Genomic DNA, 23,361 nt, shown 5'->3' with positions numbered 1-23,361 from the left:
GTTTTCTTTAAAAATTTTGAGATTATGAATGCCAGGAATATTGTCATCCCTTGAGCTGATGGCTGCCAGTAAGATTCTTCAATCCCTGGGATCTGTGGGCATGCATTCAATGTAAGCATAAATTAGATCATTTTTCAAATGTATACACTAAGGTGCATAGTGGGTTAGGAATTTTTTGTCAAAAGAATGTATTTTAGGGATTTCAGAGAACTGCAGTCATGGAAGAGATTTTTTTTTTGTTAGATTCTTATATACAAGAGAGAGATGAGAGTAAATTGGTTTAAAAAAAAAGTATGTGTGTTAATTTTATTCAAGAATGCCAGTAGAAAATTCATAATGTATGTATTGAAGAAAAATGAGTATTTTTCAATTAAGTATAAAGGTTTGTTTGTTGTCGTCGTTTTAGAGCTACTCCATTTTAGACACCACACTTCAAATATGGCGGGGGTTTTTTTGTGTGTGTTATTTATACAAAGTTCAGAATTCCTGGTATTTTGGTTAAAAAGAAAATAGTTTCTTACTTTCTCTTCAGCGCCATATGCTATTTTTTTAGCCTTAAGACTTTTGATTATCTAGTTTTTTGGAGCTGGTTTTAAAATGCATATTATGTAAGAAAAAAAATGCCTCACACATAAAGTTTGAAATTTTTTGGTTGGAAGGAAGGAAAGGAGAGAAATGTTTTTTATATTATCTTTAAAGCATTTTAGTAGTTACCAAATGCACAAATCATCTAAAATGATAATATATTTTTAAAGATTTCTAGTAAATATTTTGATGAAAGTTGATTATAATTTTTTTTAACCTATAAAGACCCCTCAAGGATCTGTACTTGTAATGCATTTTTAGAGATCTGATATTCTGTTACTTTTCAAGTCAAAAGTAGCATATCATATACTATTCTTGAGTTCAGATTTTTGTACTAAAACTTAAAACTAGATTCTTAAAAGTCAGTAACATTTTGTTTGTTTATAAAAACAAAGATGTTAACTGGGTTTCTTTTTATAAAGTTTTAATGTTACACTTTTTAGTTTTAGGAGAAAAGTCCCACATAAACATCTTAAGTTTTTAGAACAGGATGACTTTATTGTAAAATTCTAAGTTTTCAAGAGAACTATTATTCGTTGAGGATTTGTGATGCTTTAAATTTTGATTCTGACCATACCTAAAAGGAAATTAACCCTGCAGCTGTTTAGTTGATCTGCACAAAACACAGGTAAGTAATTCTTGTACCAGTTAATGCCAAAGTGTTTCTTCCAATTAATATTCAGAAATGAGGGTGAAGGTTTTCTTAGAGTTCTGTTATTCTGTAAATATTTCAGTATATTAAGTTATACAATCTTTATATAAACAATTCCCTTTATCCATGGTTACCTACTTTAGGAAACAGTCATTTTTTCATATTATTTATATATATGCTGCCAGTAGCACTATAATTTGCTGTGGAAGAGGGCTTTCTTACAACCCAAGATTTTTGACTTAAAGTCAAGTGAAATTTTTATCACAATATAACTTCTGATATTTAAATTTTATTTAAACAGTTTATTATGGAGTAGACATTAGAAACTACCTATGGTTCTATATCTGGGAGCCATTCTCCAAGGGGATGGCATGATGTGGTCAGACTGAAACTGTATTATTTTCTTCACTGTGCCTTTAAGCATGTTCCCACAAAATTGAAATACTGATGTAATAAATACTCAGAAGTTACTTTCTTTTGTACTGTCACCTAACCAAGGAACTGAGGTTAACACACTGGTTTGGGGATATGCAGAAAAAGACTTTTATGAAGTAAACTTACCTTTCAGTTTTAAAGAAATGCTTCCTAAGATTGCTATCAACTGCTCTGTGTTCTTAATGAACACTGCTGTATCCACCCTAGGTCTGGTAGTTAAATTATTTCTAATGAAAGTTTTTAATTTTCCAGTACAACTTGCTGATGATCTTTGATCTGCTACATTAGAATAAATAATAACAGTAAGTATAAGTCAATAGGATTATCCAAACAAAAGAGTAGGTTATATGAGATAATCTTCATTTTATTTAAGAAAAAAAAAATCACAGTATGAATATCAGAAAATACTTGATGTTGATTCCCAGATCTGGGTTGGTTGTACTTAATTTCAACATAACTAGCTGCTAAGTGTTTTATGATGCTGACAGTAACATTAGAGACATTTCAGAATGACAGTGAGAGAAGAGAATTTTAACATTTCCACATTAATCAAATTCATATAGTATACATACTATATAGCCTTTAACTTTTCACATGAATCTCATTCTTAGTGAAATGCACATTATACACCTAAATACCAAAATATTTTATAAATTACCAGTTTTGTTATACTTTATTACAACATATTCTTTAGGTTAAGAAATTAATTTCTATTGTGCTTATGGCATTGCTGAGTTAGTACAGGCTGTAAACATTGTTCTTTTTCAGTTTTACAGATTTATAAGGAAAGCCTCTATCTCCAACTGAAACACTAATCATAGTTAATGTGTTTTTAAAAGTTGTTAATGATCATTTTCCATTATAAGGCTTTTCCTTGCATAGATACTCTGTTGATTGTGTCATGTGATGCACAAAAGTTTTTAATTTTGATATATTCCAAGTATCTATTTTTACTTTGGGTGTCATATCCAAAAAAATCATTGCCAAATCCAGTGTCATGAAGCTTTTTCCCAATGTTTTCTTCTAAATGTTTTATAGTTTTAACATTTAGGTCTTTGATGTATTTCTTAGTTAATTTTTCTGTATGGTTTTAGGGTAAGGACCCATTTTTTTTAACATGTAGATATTTAGTTCTCCAGGTACTATTTGTTGAAAGAGTGTCCCTTTCCCATTGAATGATCTTGGGGCACCTTTTGTTGAAAATCATTTGGCTGTAAACATTAGTTTATTTCTGAGCTATTTTATGCCATTAGTCTGTTTGTCTTTATGCCAGTACCACACCATTTTGATTACTATAGCTTGTGTAGTAAGTTTGAAATCAGAAAGTGTGAGACCTCCAACTATGTTCTTTTTAAATATTGTTTCGGCTATTTGGTGTCTCTTGAAATTCCATATGAGTTTTAGGGTGGGTTTTTCTATTTCTGCAAAAAAAAAAATCATTGGGATTTTGATAGGGTTGTAAATATGTAGACCACTTTGGGTAGGGGTACTATTCTCTTAATGTGGATCATCTCAGTTTATCCATACAACTCTATGAAGTAGGTACTATTATTTTTCTCATTTTAAGTATGTAGACACTGAAGTTTAGCAAGATACAATAAATTTCCAAGTCCCACATTTAGAAAGAAGAGATGCTGAAATTTTGAATTTAGGCAGTCTGACTCCAATGCCAGAGTTCATAACCACTTCACTATGCTGCCTTTTGGCAGCACACATATAAAGCAGCAATAAACTATGTAAGTTTTTTCAGTGATCTGTGGTTATGTTTCCCAGGTGGCAAGATAACAAAATAATTTCAGTTCCCAGTGAAAATTGTTTGAATATATTTTTAGTTGGACTACCACATTCTTGTCCTCCAAACAAAAGAATTTAAGTACACAACAATTTGATAAAATGTAGATAAGTAAGTCTTTGTAGAAAGTGCAATGTAAGGGATGATAATGCCTTTTGCTAGATGATGAGAGAAAATTGAAAGTAAATGAACTTTAAGGAAAAAAAGCTTGGACTGGATCTTATTTTCCAGAGTCACCATAATATTTGCTACATGAAAGGGGATTACTGGAGTGGGAGAAGAGGATCAGAGATTTAGATGAAACCATTCATTGTACAGCTGAGGAAGTTAAGTCCAAAGACACCTGAATTTGCCCAAGGCAAGAGCAAAATCAGGCTACAACCCAGGTCTTTTGACTCTGATTGATGGTCTTTATATTACATGCTAAATTACCTTATTTTTAAAGAAATGAGCTTAGGTTGTAAACAAACCATAAATTTTATTTATATAATCTTCTAACAAGTCATTTTTGAGGGCCTGCAGTGAACAAGGCACTATGTTAAACATTGTTGGTGAACAAAGATGTTCAGATGTATCCTCAAGGGTTTTTTAGTTGAGAAGGGACTAAGATACATCTTTACAAAGCATTACAAAGACAACTTGAGAATATTCTAGGCAAAAAACAGAACATTTAAATAGCACATCTCTAAAAGGAAGTTACTTCTGATAAATTTATAGTACAGAAAATTAAGTGGCAAGTAAAACTAAAGCAGATCAATTATGCACATAACATAGTAAACAGATATTTAATATATTTGAATCAAATCAGTAACCTGGAGAATGTTAACCCAGAACCAAGGTTGTAAAACTATTTCGTATGATGGTGAATGATACAGAGAATTATACCAAGTAAAGCCATATGTAAGAACAACTATTCACAGCTATCAGTTCAGAACTTTCAGGCAGAACTCACCACATTTTATCCACAAAACAGCCTCCCTTCCTAATATACTTAGTCATAATAAGGACATCACAATTCTCTTAAGTCATCAGAGCTCAGGACCCAAGTAAAACCTTTTATTCTTATTTTTTTCTCTTTTGCACTCTTCCACTCTTCCTTCTTAGTGTCTCCTGCATCAGTTTCTTCTTCTGGACTCCTTTATAATTTCATGTCTTGAGTATTGTTATTTTAATAACCTAATTGGTCTTCCTTCCTTCTCTCATTAGTCCTGCACATTACTGTCAGGTCATTCTTCCCAAAGCACAGTTTTAACCATGACACTTTCTGCTCAGATTTCCACTTCTCCTCACTTCCTACAGGATAAAGTCCAACACCCAATACTCCCACCAGAGGCAGGCAAATTTTAATACCAAAACAAAGGGAGCCTGGGCCAGGGCTGCCTTATTGGTTCTTTTTTTTAAGACACCATCCTTTGACTACCTTTTCCACTTGTCTTCTGGTATTAATTTCAAACTCCTTTCACTAGCGTCTTTTCATTATAATCATAACTGTTATGTAAACATTAAAAATTATTGAGAAAATAACACTTTTCAGGAGAATTATGCTCAGGACAGATAACTCCCTCTGCTCCCCACTAAACTAAGCTTCTGTCATCACAAGACCTCCAGAACATGTCCCAAACTGCCTAACCTACATTTATCTCCCACGACTCCTCAATAATTTTCCAATCCTGTCAAAATGGTTTCTTTACCATTCATTCTCTGAAAGTATGTCGTAGCTTGGACTAGAGAGGTGGGGACAGAAATGGAAAGAAATAGAAAAGTATGCTACTGATGGGTTGGATGGGAAGGGTGAGAGAAGAACAAAGCAGCTAGGTGGATGGAGGAATACAGACAAAATTCCATTTTGTATATGTTAAATTCGAGATGCCTAGCAGATATCCAAGTAGAGATGTCACATAGGTAGTCATTTAAAATAATGGATATAGTTAAGGTAACTTAAGGATGTGTCATTAGATAAAGGAAGCAAGTATCGGATCAGGACCTCAGACAATCTAACATGCAGAGGTTAGATTGAGGGTGAAGACTCAGCAAGGAAAGGCAAAGAACAGTCCAATGAAGTAAGGAAAAAAGGAGTGGAGTTTCATAAAAGCAAGAGAAAAACATATTTTAAGTAAGGGAATGGTCAGCTGGGTTGAATGTTATTTACTGAAGGACCAAGTAACTGGAGTGCCTTGAACTGACCATTACAATTGGCTATAGTGAACTGATGGGTAAGTTCAGTATAGCTGGAGGAGAGCTGCTGAACTGGAATGGTTATGAAGTTGGTAAGGAAGTAGAGACAGTAAATACAGGCTACTGTTTTCAGAATTTTTGCCATGAAGAGGAGCAGGGAAATAAGTGATAGGTTAATGTGGGTGTGAAGGGAGGACCTTTGGTTTTTAGTTGAGAGATATTACACGAAGTTTATATGCTGGTGGGGTGGGCTACAGAGAAAAAGAGAAACTGATGATATTGGGGAGAGAATTATAAAAGGAGGAAAATTTTTAATGGGATCCAGAACACAAGACAAAAATGAGTTTAACAGATGAGGAATACTTCCACATTTATAAGTAGAGGGAAAATGGTAAAATGGGGTACAGGAAGGTTGTAGATTAGGTAGTAGACACAGGAGAGCATTTTCTCACTGAAGTTTGAAGTGAAATTATCAGCTGAGACTGGTAATTTATTGGTACTCTCATGTCTGGCTTGGTTACTATTTTTCCTTACAAATGAAAGTGAGACTCTGCTTTTGACTATGATGGAATAACCTGGACCAGATTTCCCCCTCTCCTATAAACTAGAGTTAGACAAACCATGAAACACCTAAATTCAGACACTGAATAGGCAAGACAGATCCCTAAGAGAAGGGAAACAAATGAGGTGAGCCTTATGATAGTTCCAACAATAGAAGCTATGTAAACTGAAGCACAAAGAGAAAAAAAAAAAAGTAAAATAGAAAACAGAGCCTCACTGACCTGTGGTATACTATCAGGCAATATAACATCTGTGTATTGGAGTCACAGAATAAAAGAATTTTAAAATTATTCAAAAAATGATTGAAATTTTTCTAAATTCCAAACAGTAAGCCCATAAATTGAAGATCATGAACCCTAAGCAGAATGAACACAATAAAGGCCACACCAAGGCACAATATAAACTGTTAACTTAGACTTACATAGAATATCCTCCAAAATAAAGACTTTTTCAGAAAATCAAAAGCTGAGAGAATTCATCATTTGCTTACTACAAAAAAAGGAAGTTCTTTAGACAAAATTATACCACATGTTAACTTGATTCTGTAATAAAAGAATAGAGTACCAGATGGTGAACATGAGGGAAAATAGGTTTCTTTTTGATTTCTTTAAAAGATAATTGGGATGGGCATGGCCATCCACCCCTCCTCCTGGTGCTGCTCCCCTCCTTCATCCCACTTCTCCCCCACCTCCGTGGCCATGGCCATTCTTGGCATCCCCTATGAGTGATAGCATCTCATCACGGCAGACCACAGAGATAGTGAACTTCAGGACTATCACAAAAAAGGGTACTGGAGCATAAGAAAATTAATAGCTGTTTTAAACAATTAAGGGAATAATTAAAAGAACTTACCAATCAGTATTAAAAATCTGAAAATGACCTGAAGTCCCTACAATCACCAAAATCTGGAATGATTGTGGATAGAGTACTTAAAGGAATTAACTGAAGAAAAATTCATTGTTAAAGCTACAAATGGATCAAGATACTTTTTCAAGCTGGCAGTAACAACCCACAATGTAAGCTGAAGCCAGGAACAGGAGCTGCTTTGGATATGATTACAGTGACATTTGCCAAGATCCACTGTTTTACAGCACGTTTCATAAGGACACAGGTAATATTTCTTTTTCTTAGATTGGGGTATATCAGAACAGATCATCAAATTAAGAGAGGTAACAGAACTACCTCTTACAAATGTAGAATTATCCCAGTGTAGGGGTAATATATCTAACAGGCTCTTTGTTGTATGAACCACCAGGTATAGGAAAAACAGTAATAGCAAGAGCTGTTGTTAGCCAGCTGCACCTCAGTTTCATAAATGTTGTATCTAGCTCTGCTGTAGACAAGTACATTGGTGAAAGTACTCATTTAATCAGAGAAATGTTTATGTCAGAGATCATCAGCCATGAATCATTTTTACAAATAAATAGATCCCACTGATGAATACTGGTTTTCTGAAAGTACTTCAGTTGATAGGTATAGAGGACTTCAATGGAGTTAATAAAATAGAAATATATATATATATTTATAAGCAAAATTAGATACACTGAAAATCCATGGAGGTACCATTACCAAGCATGATAAAATTAGAAGCAATCATGAAGCTTTCAGAGGGCTTTAATGGAGTAGACCTGAGAAATGTTTACACTGAAGCAGGTATATTTACAGTTCATGCTGATCATGAGTTCATAGTGTAGAAGAACTTCACAAAAGCAATCAGGATTGTCTGATATTAAGAAACTAGAGCCTAAACTGGACTACAGAGTTTTAGTGGCCACATGGCAGATACTGGCTTAATGTAAAAATCAGTTGAGGAAAATGTATGCAATAGCAATAATCTCATTAAAAGTCATTGGAAAAGATAACTTGAAAACAAAATTTAAAATGTGTGGTTTATAGTAGATATAGAAGTAAAAGATACAAAACAACAGAAAAGACAGGAGGGGGAAACTGAATTATACTATTGAAATGGTCTTAAATGGCACTGAAGTAATAGTATTTGAAGGCAATCTGTGATAAATAAAGAAGCAAGCATACTGTAAACCCTACAGCTGTCACTAAATATCAAAATTTACAATTAAAATAAAGAAGCTGTTGTATATTTATATAATGGAACACTACTCAGCTATATAAAACAAGAAAATTTGCAGCAATATGGATGGACCTGGAGAATGTCATTCTAAGTGAAGAAAGCCAGAAAGAGAAAGAAAAATACCATATGGTATCACTTATACGGGGAATCTTAAAAAAAAAAAAAAAAAAGACAAACTTATTTACAAAACAGAAAGAGACTCACAGACATAGAAAACAAACTTATGATTACCAATGGGGGAAAGGGTGGGAAGGGATAAATTGGGAGTTCAAGATATGCAGATACTAACTACTATATATAAAGTAGGTAAACAAGTTTATACTGTATAGCATAGGGAACTATATTCAATAACTTGTAGTAACTTATGGTGAAAAAGAATATGAAAATGAATATATGTTCCTATATGACTGAGGCATTGTGCTGTACACCAGAAATTGACACATTGTAAACTGACTAAACTTCAATAAAAGAATATATACATTAAAAACAAGATACATAGGTAAGTAACCAACAGAAGAAAGAAAATAGGATTTAAAAAAATTTCAACCCAATAGAATTCGAGAAAAAGGAACAGAGATCACATGAGACATAAAAAGTAGCAGAAGTGTAGATTTAAACCCAGAACATACTGATAATTATACTAATCAATAACATAAACATTCCAAATAAAAGGCATATACTGTCAAACTCAATGAAAAAGCAAGAACCAACTAATGCTGTTTACAAGGAGTTAATTTTAAATATAAAGATGAAATATGTTAGAATAAAAGGGTAGAAAAATTATATACGATGGAAATACTAACCAAAGTTGGAGTGGCTATATTAATATCAGGAATATTACCAGTGATAAAGGGAAATATAATATTCTAACAATTCATTAGATGACACAACATACACCTAGTAACAATTTTTATGTATATGAAGCATAAATAAATGACCTACAAGGACAAGTAGACAAATGCACGATTACAGACATTTCAGCACTTTTGTCTGACAGAACAAGACAGATCAATCAGTAAAGACTCACAGAACACTGAACACAACACAATTTAAACTAGTTAACATGTATAGAATACTCCACTAAACAACAGCAGAATATACTGTTATCTTATCAAGGACACATGGAATAATCATCACAATGAAGCATATAGTGGATCATATAACATGCTCAATAAATTTTAAAAGACTAAAATAGCATTCTGTCAACAACATCATTCAATTACAAATGAATAGAAGAAAGCTACCTGGTAAATGCTGTGAAACACAGGGAATTTAAAAACAACCTATGGGTCAAAGAAAAATTACCAGAGAGAACAGAAAATGTTTTCTTTGAAGGTAATGAATAAAAATGAACTACATAAACAGTTGAAGCTGTGATTAGAGTAAAATTTATAGCTTTAGATTCTTCTGTTGAAAAGGAAGAAAAGTCTAAAATAAGTACCTTCAGAAACTAGAAAACAAAAAGGAAATAAAACTCAAGTAAAGAGGAGGAAATAATAAACCTAGAAGTATAGCAAAATAGAAAAAAGAAAATCAGTAGAGAAAACCAATGAAGGCAAAAGCTGATACTTTGAAAATACCAATTAAATTGATAAATCTCAGATAATTATCAAGAGAAAAAGACAAATTACCAAAATCAGTAATAAAAGAGGTGTTATCACATAGAACTTACATTTAAAGGATAATGAGGGAAATATCATATTTATGCCAATAAATATGACTAAGAACTTAAACACAGTGAACTAATTTATTTCAAGAAAAGAAGTGCCAAAATAGACTCAAGAAGACATAAAAAATTTAAACAGAACTATATTTTAAAATTGAATTTATAATTAAAAACTTGAAGCCAAAATAACTTCACTCACAAATTCTGTTAAACAATTAAGAAATAACAATCCTACACAGATTATCTATGAAAATAAAGAGGCAACACTTTCCAACTTTCTTTATGAGGCCCCCATTAGTTTAATACTAGAACCAGACAAAGACATAAGAAAAGACTATACACCAATATTCCTTATGAGCACTGATAAAAACCCCCCTTAACTAGCAGCAAATACCCAGGGGTAATATATATTTGCATATAATATAAATACATAAATTTTATATATTTATATTTATAATAGATGAGCCTTATCTGAGGAACACAAAGTTGGTTTAACCTTCAAAAAAATCAATGAAATTCACCATATTAACATAATAAAGGAGAAAACCCATATAATCATCTGAACATATGCAGAGAAAGCACTGAACAAAATTCAACACTCAAAAACTCTCAGAAAACTGGGAATAAAAGGGAATTTTTACAACTTGATAAAATGCATCTACAAAAACAAGCTAAATCATACTTAATAGTGAAACAATGAATGCTTTCTCTCTGGGACTGGAACAAGGCAAGGATATCCACTCTCTAGTCAACATTGTACTGGAGGGCCTAAGCAATGCAGTAAGACAAAAGGGGAAAAAAAGACATCATATTGAAAAAGAAGGAAAAAAAAGATTTCTCTATCTACAGTTCCGACTATTTACATTAAAAAATTTGAAGCAATCTACAGAAAGAAAAAAAAAAAGCTACTAGACCTAATAAGTGAATTTACAATTGTAGGGAACATGGCCTAAATATGAAAATTTACTATTTATATATAATAACAACAATTAGAAAATAAAATTTTAAAAACTGCTTAACAAAAATAAAATACACATTTAGCAAGATATTTATAAGAACTGTACACTGAAAACTATAAAACGCTGAAATTAAGACCAGAAAATGGAAAAGATACCATATTCATGCATCAGAACACTCACTTCTCTCCAAATTGATCTGTAGATTCGATGTAGTATCAGTCATAATCTCAGTAGAATTTGGTAAAACTTAAGCTGGTTCTAAAATTTATATGGAAATAAAGGACCAAAAATAGACAATACAATTTTTAAAAGAAGACAAAGGTTGAAGGACTTACAGTACCTGATTTCAAGACAATATGTATGGCTATAGTAATCAAGACAGTGTGATACTGTCATAAAGACCGATGTATAGATTAATAGAACAGAACAGAGTGTCAGTAATAAACCCACTTATATATATGTCAATTGAATTTGTTAAGATGTGCCAAGATGACTAGATTAAAATAACAGTCTACAATAAATGTAATGGAACTACTGGTTAGCCATTTGGGGGGAAAAAACTGGCCTCTATTTTCACCATACACAAAAATGAACTCAAATGAATCACAGACCTAACATAAATGTTGTAATAAAATTATAACGCTTTTAGAAGAAAACTTGGGAGAATACCTTAACTTGGAAAAAGCAAAGATTTGTTAGACATAAAATGCAAAGTATCACCAACTATAAGAGAAAATTGATAATGTGAACTTCACCAAAATTAAAAACTTCTCTTTTAAACAGTCTCTTAAGGAAATGATAAAGCAAGACAGAATGAGAGAAAATATTTGCATATTGCATCTTCATACCTGACAGAGGACTTGTATCAAGAATTTATGAAGAGCTCTTATAATTCTTTAAAAAACAGGCCAAAGATTTCTACAAAATCTTCAATGACTGTCCAATAAGCATATGAAAAGAAGCTCAATATCATCAGTCATCAGGAAAATGCAAATTAAAACCACAGCGAGATAGCACAACACTCACATTAGGATAGCTAAAATTAAAAAAAAAAAAATGATAATATTGTGTTGGTGAAACGGAGCAACTGGAGCTCACTTTGGAAAACGATCTGGTTTTTTACAAAGTTAAATTTATACTTACCATATGCCACAGAATTGCCACTCCTGCATATTTACCTAAGAGAAATAAAAACATGTCCACACTAAAACCTGTACATGAACATTCATAGCAGCTTTATTCCAAATACAATGAAATGCTATGCAAAAATCAAAAGGAAAAAATTTACTGATTTATGCAACAACACTGATGTATTTCAAAAACCTCATGCTAAGAGAAATTAGCTAGACATGTGAGTATGTACTGTATAACTCCATTTATATAAATTCTAGAAAAGGAAAGACATACCTGTAGTGAGAGTGGTTATCTGCCACTGCTAAGCATCTGGAGGTTCCATTTAAGATAAAACCCTTAAGCTACCATCCTTGCCCTAAACCAATTCAAAACCACTTTCTGAACCACTGTCAGGGGCTTTATCATTCAAGCCCATTTAAGAAAATAAACCATGTCAGGTATTTTAATGGAAGATTTAATATAGTTTGACTTGTATTAGAAGGCTGAAAAGGAAAAAGGTAACAGAAAAAAACTTTAGGAAGCAGCTACCACGCCTAAACAAAGTTAAGTAAGTTAAGGTTATCAAAACCTAAACACTTGGCAGGCAGACAAGACTGGCACTGCATTTCTAACAAGTTCCCAGATGATGCTAACACTGCTAACTTGGTCAGCACTCTATTCTGACCAAACCAGAATAGTTTCACACTGTATCAGTACCTTCAAAGCAAAGACAGGGTATCCTGGAGAGATTTTACAACGTAAAGACAGTCACTGAACTCTCTTTAAGTTGTCAATAGAAACTGAAAAAATTACTTATCAGTTACTATAATAAAACACAAAGATTTAAAAGTGTACCTACTATGACAGTATAAGCGCTTCTACAAGGAGTGGTAGTTGGTTATTTTTAAGTTGGTGGGACACATGTATTGGCATACTGCAGTGAGCCTAAAAAGTCATGGGCACCAGTCTGTATGTCACACATGGAATGCAGATCATTCCACAATCCATTTAAATTTAAGAGAGTTTCAATCATAACAAGAATAAGCAGGTAATTCTTACCTCCAGTAACATCTTCAAATATGAAAATACATGAAAAATAGGGTACCAAAGAAAATATTAAGATTCTTATTACCACCATAAAGTACTGTCAAGTCCTTACAAAGTACATTCAGGTATTGTTCACAGCTGAGAACCTACAAGGACAATTACCAAAAAATAAAATAAAAAGTAAAATATATTAAGCTTTTATTAAGTTAGTATAATTCCTATGATGGTTAGTATATCTCAGTCACAAATGCCAATGCTTCTTTCTTTAAGTTTGTATAATCAATATATGGAAGGCATGCAATATTAAGTTCTTCTTTTGTACATCCTTTCAGACAACATTTTTCTGAGTATCCTCTGCGTTTTCTTTGGGGATGATTCCCCCAAAACAAATGGCTTACGGTTTTAATTTTGTTTTTACTTTTCTTCTGAAAATCTACAATCTCACGAATATATGAATTGATATCTTCTGACGAGGAAAATACCTCCTGTCTTGTCTTAAAAGGCAAGTTGGCCTTTCTGTACTGATACTCGGCCAGCGACTGCATCTTCAAATTGTTTATTGCTTCTTCCTGAGAGGCAGAAGTAGAGACTGTTGAGAGAAAAAAAAATCCTACTTTATTAAAATCTTCCTTTAGCTGAAAATTTAATCATAATACTGTATACTAAAGTCCACAAATTTTAAAAACACAATCACATTTTAACTAGTAAAGTGGTTATTCAAAAGCAATATATATATTTTTAAAATAGCTGTAGGTAGTATTTTTCTATAAAAAGGCAGAAAAATCTTTGCACATTTTTATGCAAAAAATATTTTTTGAGATATCATTCACATGCCATAAAACTCAGCATTTTAAAGTGTACAGTAAATATACTCACAAGGTGTACAAACATCACCACTACCTAATTCCAGAACATTTCTATCACTGTCAAAAGAAACTGCCACCCAGGCATCCAAAATTTCAAAAAAAAATAAAAAGAAACTGCCAACCATTAGCACTCACTCTCATTTCCCTTTTCCTCCAGCTCTGACAACTACTAATATACTTTCTATTTCTATGAATTTGCCTAAATCATACCATATGTGGCCATTTGTGTATGGTTTCTTACACTTAGCATAATGTTTTCAAGGATCAACCATGTTGTAGCATCTACCAGTACTTTATTCATTTTATGGCTGAATAATTTTCCATTGTATGGATATATCACATTTTGTTTACCTATTTATCACTTGGTGGACATTTGGGATATATCCCCTTTCTGGTTATTATGAATAGCACTACTATGTGAACATACTTTCAATTCTCTTGGGTAGTTCTATCTAGGAGTAGAACTGCTGGATCATATGGTAAATTTGTTTAACTTTTTTAGGAACCACCAAATTGTTTTCCACAGTGGCTGCACCATTTTACAGTCTCACCACTGATATACTAGGGTTCCAACTGGTCCACATCTTCACCAACACTTGATATTTTCCATTTATTGAATATTGTCATTCTAATGGATTTGAAGTGGTATCCCATGTGGTTTTGACTTGCATGACTGACTTCAAGACTAATGATGTTGAACATTTTTTATGTGATTATTCTATATCCTCCTTGTAGAAATGTCTGTTCAAATCCTTTGCCCATTTTTAATTGGGTTGTCTTTTTATGAACATTTTAAAAATAAGTGGTTAGTAGACACCGTTTTGATTTTTGCTGAAATATAAAGAAATGGAGAGGTGGTGATACACTCAATGAACTGATTGTTTCTGTTACATTGCTCTTACTCAGTATTACTGATAGGAAGTTAAAATAACACCAGAAGGTAATTATTTGGAGGCTTGTTGAAGTTGCATCATTGCCTTTGCCCATCTACAGTCCCTTTTGGGGTATATTTGCCTCTAGCCACTGCTGTAGAGTTAGCCCTTAGGCAGCCATGTTCTGAAACACAGGACTCCACCCTATATCCACAGTTGAACAGACAGAAGGTTGGCACCTGACCCTAGGCAAACCTATCTACTACAGTGGCCAGAAATCCATGCCATGTGAAAAATAAGTTGGTTCAATGAGATTTACCCTCTTTGAAATTAGAATTAAGAAGTAATAAAAACAACATGAGTTAGAACCAAAACTGAAAGGACACTATGAATCCTGTAATGACAAACTGAAGTTATAAAAGAAATATATTAGAAAAGAAAACATTCAGAGGGAGAGAGAGGCAATACGATTTTTAGAACTGATGTGATTCCTTAAGCTTTTCACAGTCTTTCCAGGTCCATTTACAGATCTTGTTTTTATAATAACTATCCCTGTTTCTTTTTCAGTGTATTTAGTTGAACCTCTGTCTCTTGCAGTTACAGTCCTAGAACACTCTGTAATAACATTGCGTTTTAATAAATGCCTAAGCTGAAATGTGAAATATTAAAACTTTAGGATAGATTATTAAATAAACAGTAGCAAATAATGTCATCTAAGACAGGTAAATATATGATCAATTAAAATGTATCACAATTAACAGAGTACACTGAAGGGAAAAAGTGAATTCGATTGTCTAGGAAGGTTGAAGAAAGGACTTCCTGGATGAGACGTGTCATGTTCTGTCACATAAAGCAAAAAAAAAAAAAAAAAAAAAAAATGCAGGCAATAAGAAGGAAATTTTTTTACGAATGAAGGCAACTAGGAAATAGTGAAAAGTACATGTCAAATTGGGGAGGGAATTTAAAGGGAAACAAGCTGTACTCATTGGGAAACAAGAAAGGTTAAAAATGAATACCCAAATCAGTCAACTGAAAAAAAAAAAAGCAACAGCGATAATCCAGAGAAGTAAGAAGGAAAGGAATCAATGACATATAGAACAAAAACAATATAAAGGTTTAGAAAAACAAAAGTTGGTTCTTTTGAAGGATTAATAAAATAGAACTCTAGCCAGACTAATCAAGAAAAAAGAAAGATGAAAATGAACAAAATACACTAGGAAAAGAACCATATACAAGTATAATTGAGGTCATTTTTATAAATGAATACTATGAATGCTTATATATTTAAAAATCAAGATGAAATGGTTGAATTCCTAAAAAATTACAAGATGTCTTAACTGGCACATTTAAGACACAGAAAACTTAAACATATCAACAATATTCAAAGAAATTAAACATATAAGAGTCATTAACTCCCAAAAAAGACAGACATAGATGATTTTAGAGGTAGGTTCTACCTACTTTTCAAGAGCAGTAAATTCTAATCATATACGAGTTGTTCCAGAGAAAGAGGAAAAGTGCAAAAGATACCCAGCTCATTTTATGAAATTACTATAATCTTTATTCCCAAACTAGATAAGAACAATGAATTTTTTAAAGGACAGAGATGAAAAATACAATAACTGAAGTGAAAAACACACTAGACATTTAAACAACGCACTAGAAACAGTCAACAGTACACTAAATGATACAGAGGAACAGATCAGTGAGCTGGATGGCAGACTAATGGAAATCACTGATGATGAACAGAAAAAAAGAAAAAAGAATGAAAAGAAATAGAAGCACAGCTTAAAAGATCCCTGGGACAACATCAAGTGCAGTAATCACATTATAGGGGTCCCAGAAAGAGGAGAGAGAAAGGAGCTGAGAACATATTTGAAGATATAATAGCTGAAAACTTTCCTAACCTGGGAAAGGAAACAGTCAACCAAGTCCAGGAAGCACAGACAGTTCCATGCAGGATTAATCCAAAGAGTAACACACCAAGCATATTGTAATTAAAATGGCAAAATTTGAAGAGAAAGAGAGAATATTAAAAGCAACAAGGGAAAGGCAATAAATAACATACAAGGGAATTCCCATAAGGCCATCAGCTAATCATTCAGCACAAATTCTGAAGGCCAGAAGGGAGTGGCACAATATATTTAAAGTGATAAAAGAGAAAAACCTAAAACCAAGGATACTCTACTCAGCAAGGCTCTCATTCAGATTTGATGGAGAGATCAAAAGCTTTACAGACAAGCAAAAGCTAAAAAGTTCAGTACCATCAAACCAGCTCTACAACAAACATTAAAGGAACTTCTCCAGTTGAGAAAGAAATGGCCACAACTAGAAACAAAATCATGAAGTAAAAAAGCTCACCAGTAAAGGGAAACATACAGTAAAGGTAGGGAATCATCCATTGACAAAGCTAGTAGTAGGAAGATTAAAAGGCAAAAGTAGTAAAATCATCTATATCCACAATAAGCAGTTAAGGGATACACAAAACAATTAGATGTAAAATATTTTATCAAAAACAGTAACCATGAGGGGAAGAGAATACAAATGCAGAGTTTTTAAAATGCATTTGAAATTAAGAGGTCAGCAAATTAGAACAATTATGTGTATATATATATATATATATATATATATATATATATATACATACACACACACACACACACACACACACATATATATATACATAGATAGATTGCTATATAAAAACCTCACGGTAACCACAAACAAAAAAATCTGTAACATATATATACAAAAAAGAAAAAGGAATCCAAACATAACATTGAAGATAGTCATCAAATCATAACAGAAGAGAGCAAAAGAAGAAAAGGAGGGGGGAAAGGCCTACAAAAACAACACCCAAATAATTAGTAAAATGGTAATAAGAATATACAAATTGATGATTACCTTAAATGTAAAAGGCCTAAAGGCTCCAATCAAAAGAGAAAGCACGGCTGAATGGATACAAAAACAAGACCCATATATATGGCCTATAAGAAAATCATTTCAGATCTAAAGACACCATAGACTGAAAGAAAGGGGACAGAAAATGTACTCCATGCAAATGTAAATCAAAAGAAAGCCAAAGTAGCTATACTTAATAATATCAGACAAAACAGACTATAAAATAAAGACTGTTACAAGAGACAAAGGATAGTACATAATGATCTAGGGATCAACCCAAAGATGCACCCAATATAGGAGCACCTAAATATATAAGGCAAATTTTAACAGACATAAAAGGAGAAATTAACAGTAACACAATAACAGCAGGGGACTTTAACATACCACTTACATCAATGGACAGATTATCCAGACAGAAAATCAGTAAGAAAACACTAGTCTTAAATGACACATTAGACCAGATAGACTTGATACTTACAGAGCATTCCATCCTGAAGCAGCAGAGTTCTTTTCAAGTGCACAAAGAATATTCTCCAAGATAGTTCACATGATAGGGCATAAAGCAAGCCTCACTAAATTTAAGAAAACTGAAATCATATCAAGTATCTTTTCCAACCACAACACTATGAGACTAGAAATCAACTATAAGGAAAAAAAAACCTGCAAAAAACACAAGCATGTGGAAGCTAAGCAATATACTGCTAAATAACCAATGGATCACTGAAGAAATTAAAAAGGATCTCAAAAAAAAAAAACCTAGAGACAAATAAAAATGAAAACACAATAATCCAAAATCTATGGGACACAGCAAAAGCAGTTCTCAGAGGGAAGTTTATAGCAATACAAGCTTACCTCAGGAAACAAGAAAAATCTCCAATAAGTCACCTTTAAAGGAATTGGGGTGGGGGGGAAGAGCAAACAAAACCCAAAGTTACTGGAAGGAAAGAAATCCTAATGATCAGAGCAGAAATAAATGAAATAGAGACTAAACAAACAACAGAAAGGATCAATGAAACTAAAACCTGGTTCTTTGAAAAGACAAAATGATAAACTTTTAGCCAGATTCATCAGAAAAAAAGCCAAAGGGCTCAAATCAATAAAATAAGAATAAAAAGAAGTTACAATGACACCACAGAAATATAAGATCATAAGAGATCATAAGAGACTACTACTAACAACTTTATGCCAATAAAACAGATAACCTAAAAAAAAAAACATTCTTAGAACAGTATAATCTCTCTGACCTAGGAAGAAACAGAAAATATGAACAGAACAATTACCAGCACTGAAATTAAATCAGTAATTTAAAAATAAGTAAGTTAAAAAAAAACAAACAAAAGTCCAGGACCAGATGGCTTCACAGGTGAATTCTACCAAACATTGAAAGAAGAGTTAACACCTATCCTTCTGAAACTATTCCAAAAACTTGCAGATGAAGGAACACTTCCAAACTCATTCTATGAGGCCATCATCACCCTGACACCAAAACTAGACAGTTATCATGAAAAAAGGAAATTATAGGCCAGTATCACTGATGAATATAGATGCAAAAATCTTCAACAAAATATTAGCAAACGAAGTCCAACAATACATTAAAATAATCATAAACCATGATCAAGTGGGATTTAGCCTAGGGATGCAAGGATTTTTCAGTGTCTGCAAATCAATGAATGTGATACACCACATTAACAAACTTAAGAATAAAAACTAAATGATCATCTCAATAGATGCAGAAAAAGCTTCTGCAAAATTCAATATCCATTTACAATAAAAGCTCTTCAGAAAATGGGCATAGAGGAAACATGCCTCAACATAATAAGGCCACATACGACAAGCCCACAGCTGACATCATAGTCAATGGTGAAAAGCCAAAAGCATTTCCTCTAAGATCAGGAACAAGACAAGGATATCCACTCTGACTACTTTTACTCAACATATCATTGGAAGGCCAATCCACAGCAACTATAGCTCAAAAAAAGAAAAAGAAAAAGAAGTGTTTATAATGTGCTAGGCAATGTTTTGATTTGTTTCAGTCATCTACATTAGGGTCTCTCTTGAGGATAGTCTACTCCTTTCCTTAATTTCACAAATCTTGATTTTGCAAAATTTGTCTAAAATCAATTGAATTACTATAAAGGGCAATAATTTCACTGATACTACACTCTGAATACTCTATAAATAAAGTGCATGTTCTCTTAAAATGGCAAACATTTTTACCTGTGTCTGTGCCTCTCCCCCATACCGGGAAGGTGGTTTGGGGGCTTTCCAACCGATCGGGGATGAAAGTTTCAACCTTCTCCATAGCCTGGGGAAGAAGCTGTGTGAAAGGATTTCCCTCCTCAAAGTGGCTCCAACTAACATTGCCGCAGAGTTTTACTATTTCTTCTAGCAGGTGCCTGCCGCACAACTTCCTGGCTCTGCTAATGTCGTTCAGCTCACGGGAGAAACGAACCAGCAGGAGCCCGAGCCACAGCAGACAAATTCTGAGCAGCGGCGGCATCCCTGGGCCCCCAAGCCAGGGCCGCCAAGCCAGGGCCGCCCTGCGCCCTAACCGCCCTCTGCCCGGTTCCGCGCAGCCACCGCGCGTGCGCACCCGGAGACCTTCTGATCTTAGCGTGCCGACCTCGCGAGAACAGCAAGATGAGGCGCGCCGAGGCGCCGCCTGGGCTTCCCGCGCTTCCGTTGCTTCCCGAGGCTCTCTGATCACCTCAGTAGCAAGCTGTTTGTTCTTAAAATGATGGATTCGTCTTTCTTGCTATCTTCACTGGGGAGACTCATCAACTGAAATATGCGGCCCCATTTAATGGGTAAAGCCTCCCTCTAGTGGAAAGCATTTCCCGCCTCTTTAGCCTGCTGGTTACATGGAGCGTCGCTTCCTCAGAGAAACCTTTCATTTTCTTCGTGGGTTTGTCTCGGTAGGTTTGCTCGCATTTATTAGTGCGCTTATTTGTTGACTTCTTTCTCCAAATCCCCAAATTTCACGAAGGCAGTACCTGTGCCTATTGTTGTGTCCCATTATACCTCAGGGCCTGACACAGATGCCAATCAAATGTTAAAACATGACTGTGCTAGAATATGAGTGTGCGTTTTAAAGGCAGATTAAAAACTTCTTCAGGGAGTTACTACCAGTTCTGCGGGGAGAAATGGGCCTTAGCTTCAATTTCCAGAACAGAGAGTACCTGGGATAATAATCCGGGTCTTTCAGTCGTAGCTTATATAGAGAGGATTTTCCATTGCTAAATTATAACTCGTGTCAACTTTAATAATAGCCAGTTATTTTACCAGAAAAAGTGAGTTTATTCAGGAATAACCAGAGGAATGCAATTTAGGATATATGAACTATGACAGACCATAGTCAACTCCAGAGAACAAGGAAGGGGCAGGTCTCTTATAGGGAAAAGGTGGGGAAGTTGGGAAAGGGTTTGATAACTAAACACCACACTGAGGAAGCTGCGAGTCCCAAGTATGGAGTCTTTCCATTGGCTGGGCTGCTCAGTCTCCGATTGGCTGGGATATGTGGGCCGGAGAAAAGGTTTCTTCTTGCTGAATTATAAATAGAGGCACATTCTTGGAGATGTATGCATGGGTCTCTTCCTGCATGGAGCAACTGATGCATGGCAGGGTATTGACAGCTCCCCTTTCAGGTCTATTCTGGCTACAGTTTTAGTTGAGGTTGTAGCAGGGACCTGTAGAGGATTTGCCTTCTAGGAATAAAACACAGCATTTTGCTTACTTAGGAGGAAAAGGGTAGGGAAGTACAGCGCAGTCGGTACAGGTTGCTTTGTCATTTTAAATAAAATTGTATTAAGTATGTTAGCACTGAAGGATGTCCTGCCAGCCACAAGGAGGCAGTCAGCGGCCGTCTCAAAAGTAGTCAACTTCAGGATGGCAAAGCCTCAGAGAGATGCAAATAGTTACCAGTGCTAGTCTCACCTCTTCCCTTTACAACGTTATTTTACTCCTTCTCCTTTCTGCCTCTATGTCTTTTTCTCCATTTCCTGTTCCTTAGCTTTGCTCTGCTTCCCACTGACATCCATGCTTGCTGTTAAATTAACTGGCAGTCAGACTTTTTAAAAGAATGATGCAGTTTGAATAGCACAATTTCATCAGCTTCCTTGAAAAACGACTAATGTACATACTATAGTGACCATGAGTGTTGCGCAGAGCTTTATCTGAGAAACCCGGTGAGAAAGGAAAATATGTCTTATATGTAGAGGAAGATTTTTTTTAAAAGCAAAAAAACCACAAACCTCTCAAGCAATATAGGTCAAATGTCAGCAAATTTCTATTCCCTTTCTCTTTGTGGTCTCTACAACCTTGCTCTGCTTTGTACTTCTTCATACCATACATTACAGACTAACATACTATATATTTTACTTCTCTATATGTTTTGTTTCCACCTACCAAAATGTAAACTTCAAGCAGGCAGGGAATTTTGTTTATTTTGTTTACTTTGTTACCTTTGCCTTGAATACTGACTGGCACGTATTAAGTTCTTCAGTAATAATTTAATGTAATTATAATAAATAATATATTCTTAATGAATAAGCCTTTTACTAAGTATATAATGTTCTCATTGTCACTTTTAACAGCTTTTGACTAGAGGTCTATTTTGTGTGATACGGGTACAGAGTCTCTGTCTGTTCAGTCTGCTATAACAAAATGTCATATACTGGGTGGCTTACAAGCAGCAGACATTTCTTTCTCACAGTTTCAAAGGTCACAAGTCTGAGATCAGGAGGCCAGCATGGTTGGGTTCTGGTCAAGCCTGTCTTCTGAGTTTCAGACTATCAACTTCTCAGTGCGTCCTCATATAGTGGAAAGCTCTAGGGATCTCTTTTATAAAAACATTAATCTAACCACCTACCAAAGCCTTTTCCTCCTAATATTATCACATAGGACATTAAGATTTCAACATACCAATTTTGAGGGGCACACAAACATTCAGAAAATATTATGTAACTTTTATGTCAACCCAAAGGACTCCCTTTAGCATTTATTTTAGGGCAGATGTGGTGGTAATGAACTCTCTCAACTTTGGCTTATCTGAGTTTTATTTTTCCTTTTACTTTTGAAGGACAGTTTTCCAGGTATAGAATTCTTGGTTGACAGTTTTTATCTTTCAGCACTTTAACTTTGTCATCCCACTACCTTCTGGACTCCAAGGTTGTCACTCACAAATCAGCTGATAACGTAATTGGGGAGCCTTTGTATATGATGAATAGCTTTTCTCTTCCTTCTCTCAACATTCTTTCCTTGCCTTTGTCTTTTGTTTTTTGCTTTGATTCTAATGTGTCTGTTTGGTTTCCTTTGTATTTATCCAACTTATAGTTTGTTGCGCTTCTTGGATTATTTATTGTTGTATTTCATCTAAATTAGGAAGTTCGGCCATTGCATTTTCAAATAATTTATCCTCCCTTTTCCCCCTCTCTTTTGTCCTCATGAGATTCCCATAATGCACAAAACCCATTCCTGGTGTCCCAGGAACTCACTGATAATGGTAAATATATAGTCAGAGTTACATTCTGTAATATAAAATGGTGTGTAATTATGGAAGTCAAAGGAAGTAGCTAAATACTAAGGTGATACATTTGTTAATTTACTGTGCTAAGGTTTCATATCATTTCACAGTTATTTTGTTTCAGAAA

The 23,361-nt window shown here is 34.1% G+C and overlaps 1 protein-coding gene and 1 pseudogene across 1 annotated transcript; one reads left to right on the top strand and one right to left on the bottom strand.

Moving 5' to 3' along the window:
- Positions 1 to 541: 541 nt before the first annotated feature.
- LOC105079199 (26S proteasome regulatory subunit 10B pseudogene) lies at positions 542 to 7,698 on the top strand (annotated as a pseudogene).
- Positions 7,699 to 13,221: 5,523 nt separating this feature from the next.
- INSL6 (insulin like 6) lies at positions 13,222 to 22,534 on the bottom strand. The gene is made up of 2 exons (XM_074361618.1): positions 19,931 to 22,534; positions 13,222 to 13,663 (listed from the first exon to the last, which is right to left on the bottom strand). Exons 1-2 carry the CDS (start codon positions 20,211 to 20,213, stop codon positions 13,302 to 13,304), a joined length of 645 nt encoding a protein of 214 aa, XP_074217719.1. The 5' UTR covers positions 20,214 to 22,534; the 3' UTR covers positions 13,222 to 13,301.
- Positions 22,535 to 23,361: the final 827 nt, after the last annotated feature.

The sequence above is a fragment of the Camelus bactrianus genome, chromosome 4, assembly GCF_048773025.1.
Source record: "Camelus bactrianus isolate YW-2024 breed Bactrian camel chromosome 4, ASM4877302v1, whole genome shotgun sequence".
Classification (NCBI taxonomy): Eukaryota; Metazoa; Chordata; class Mammalia; order Artiodactyla; family Camelidae; genus Camelus; species Camelus bactrianus.
Note: the sequence above shows the minus strand (reverse complement) of the source record. Positions and strands in the feature narration are given on the sequence as shown.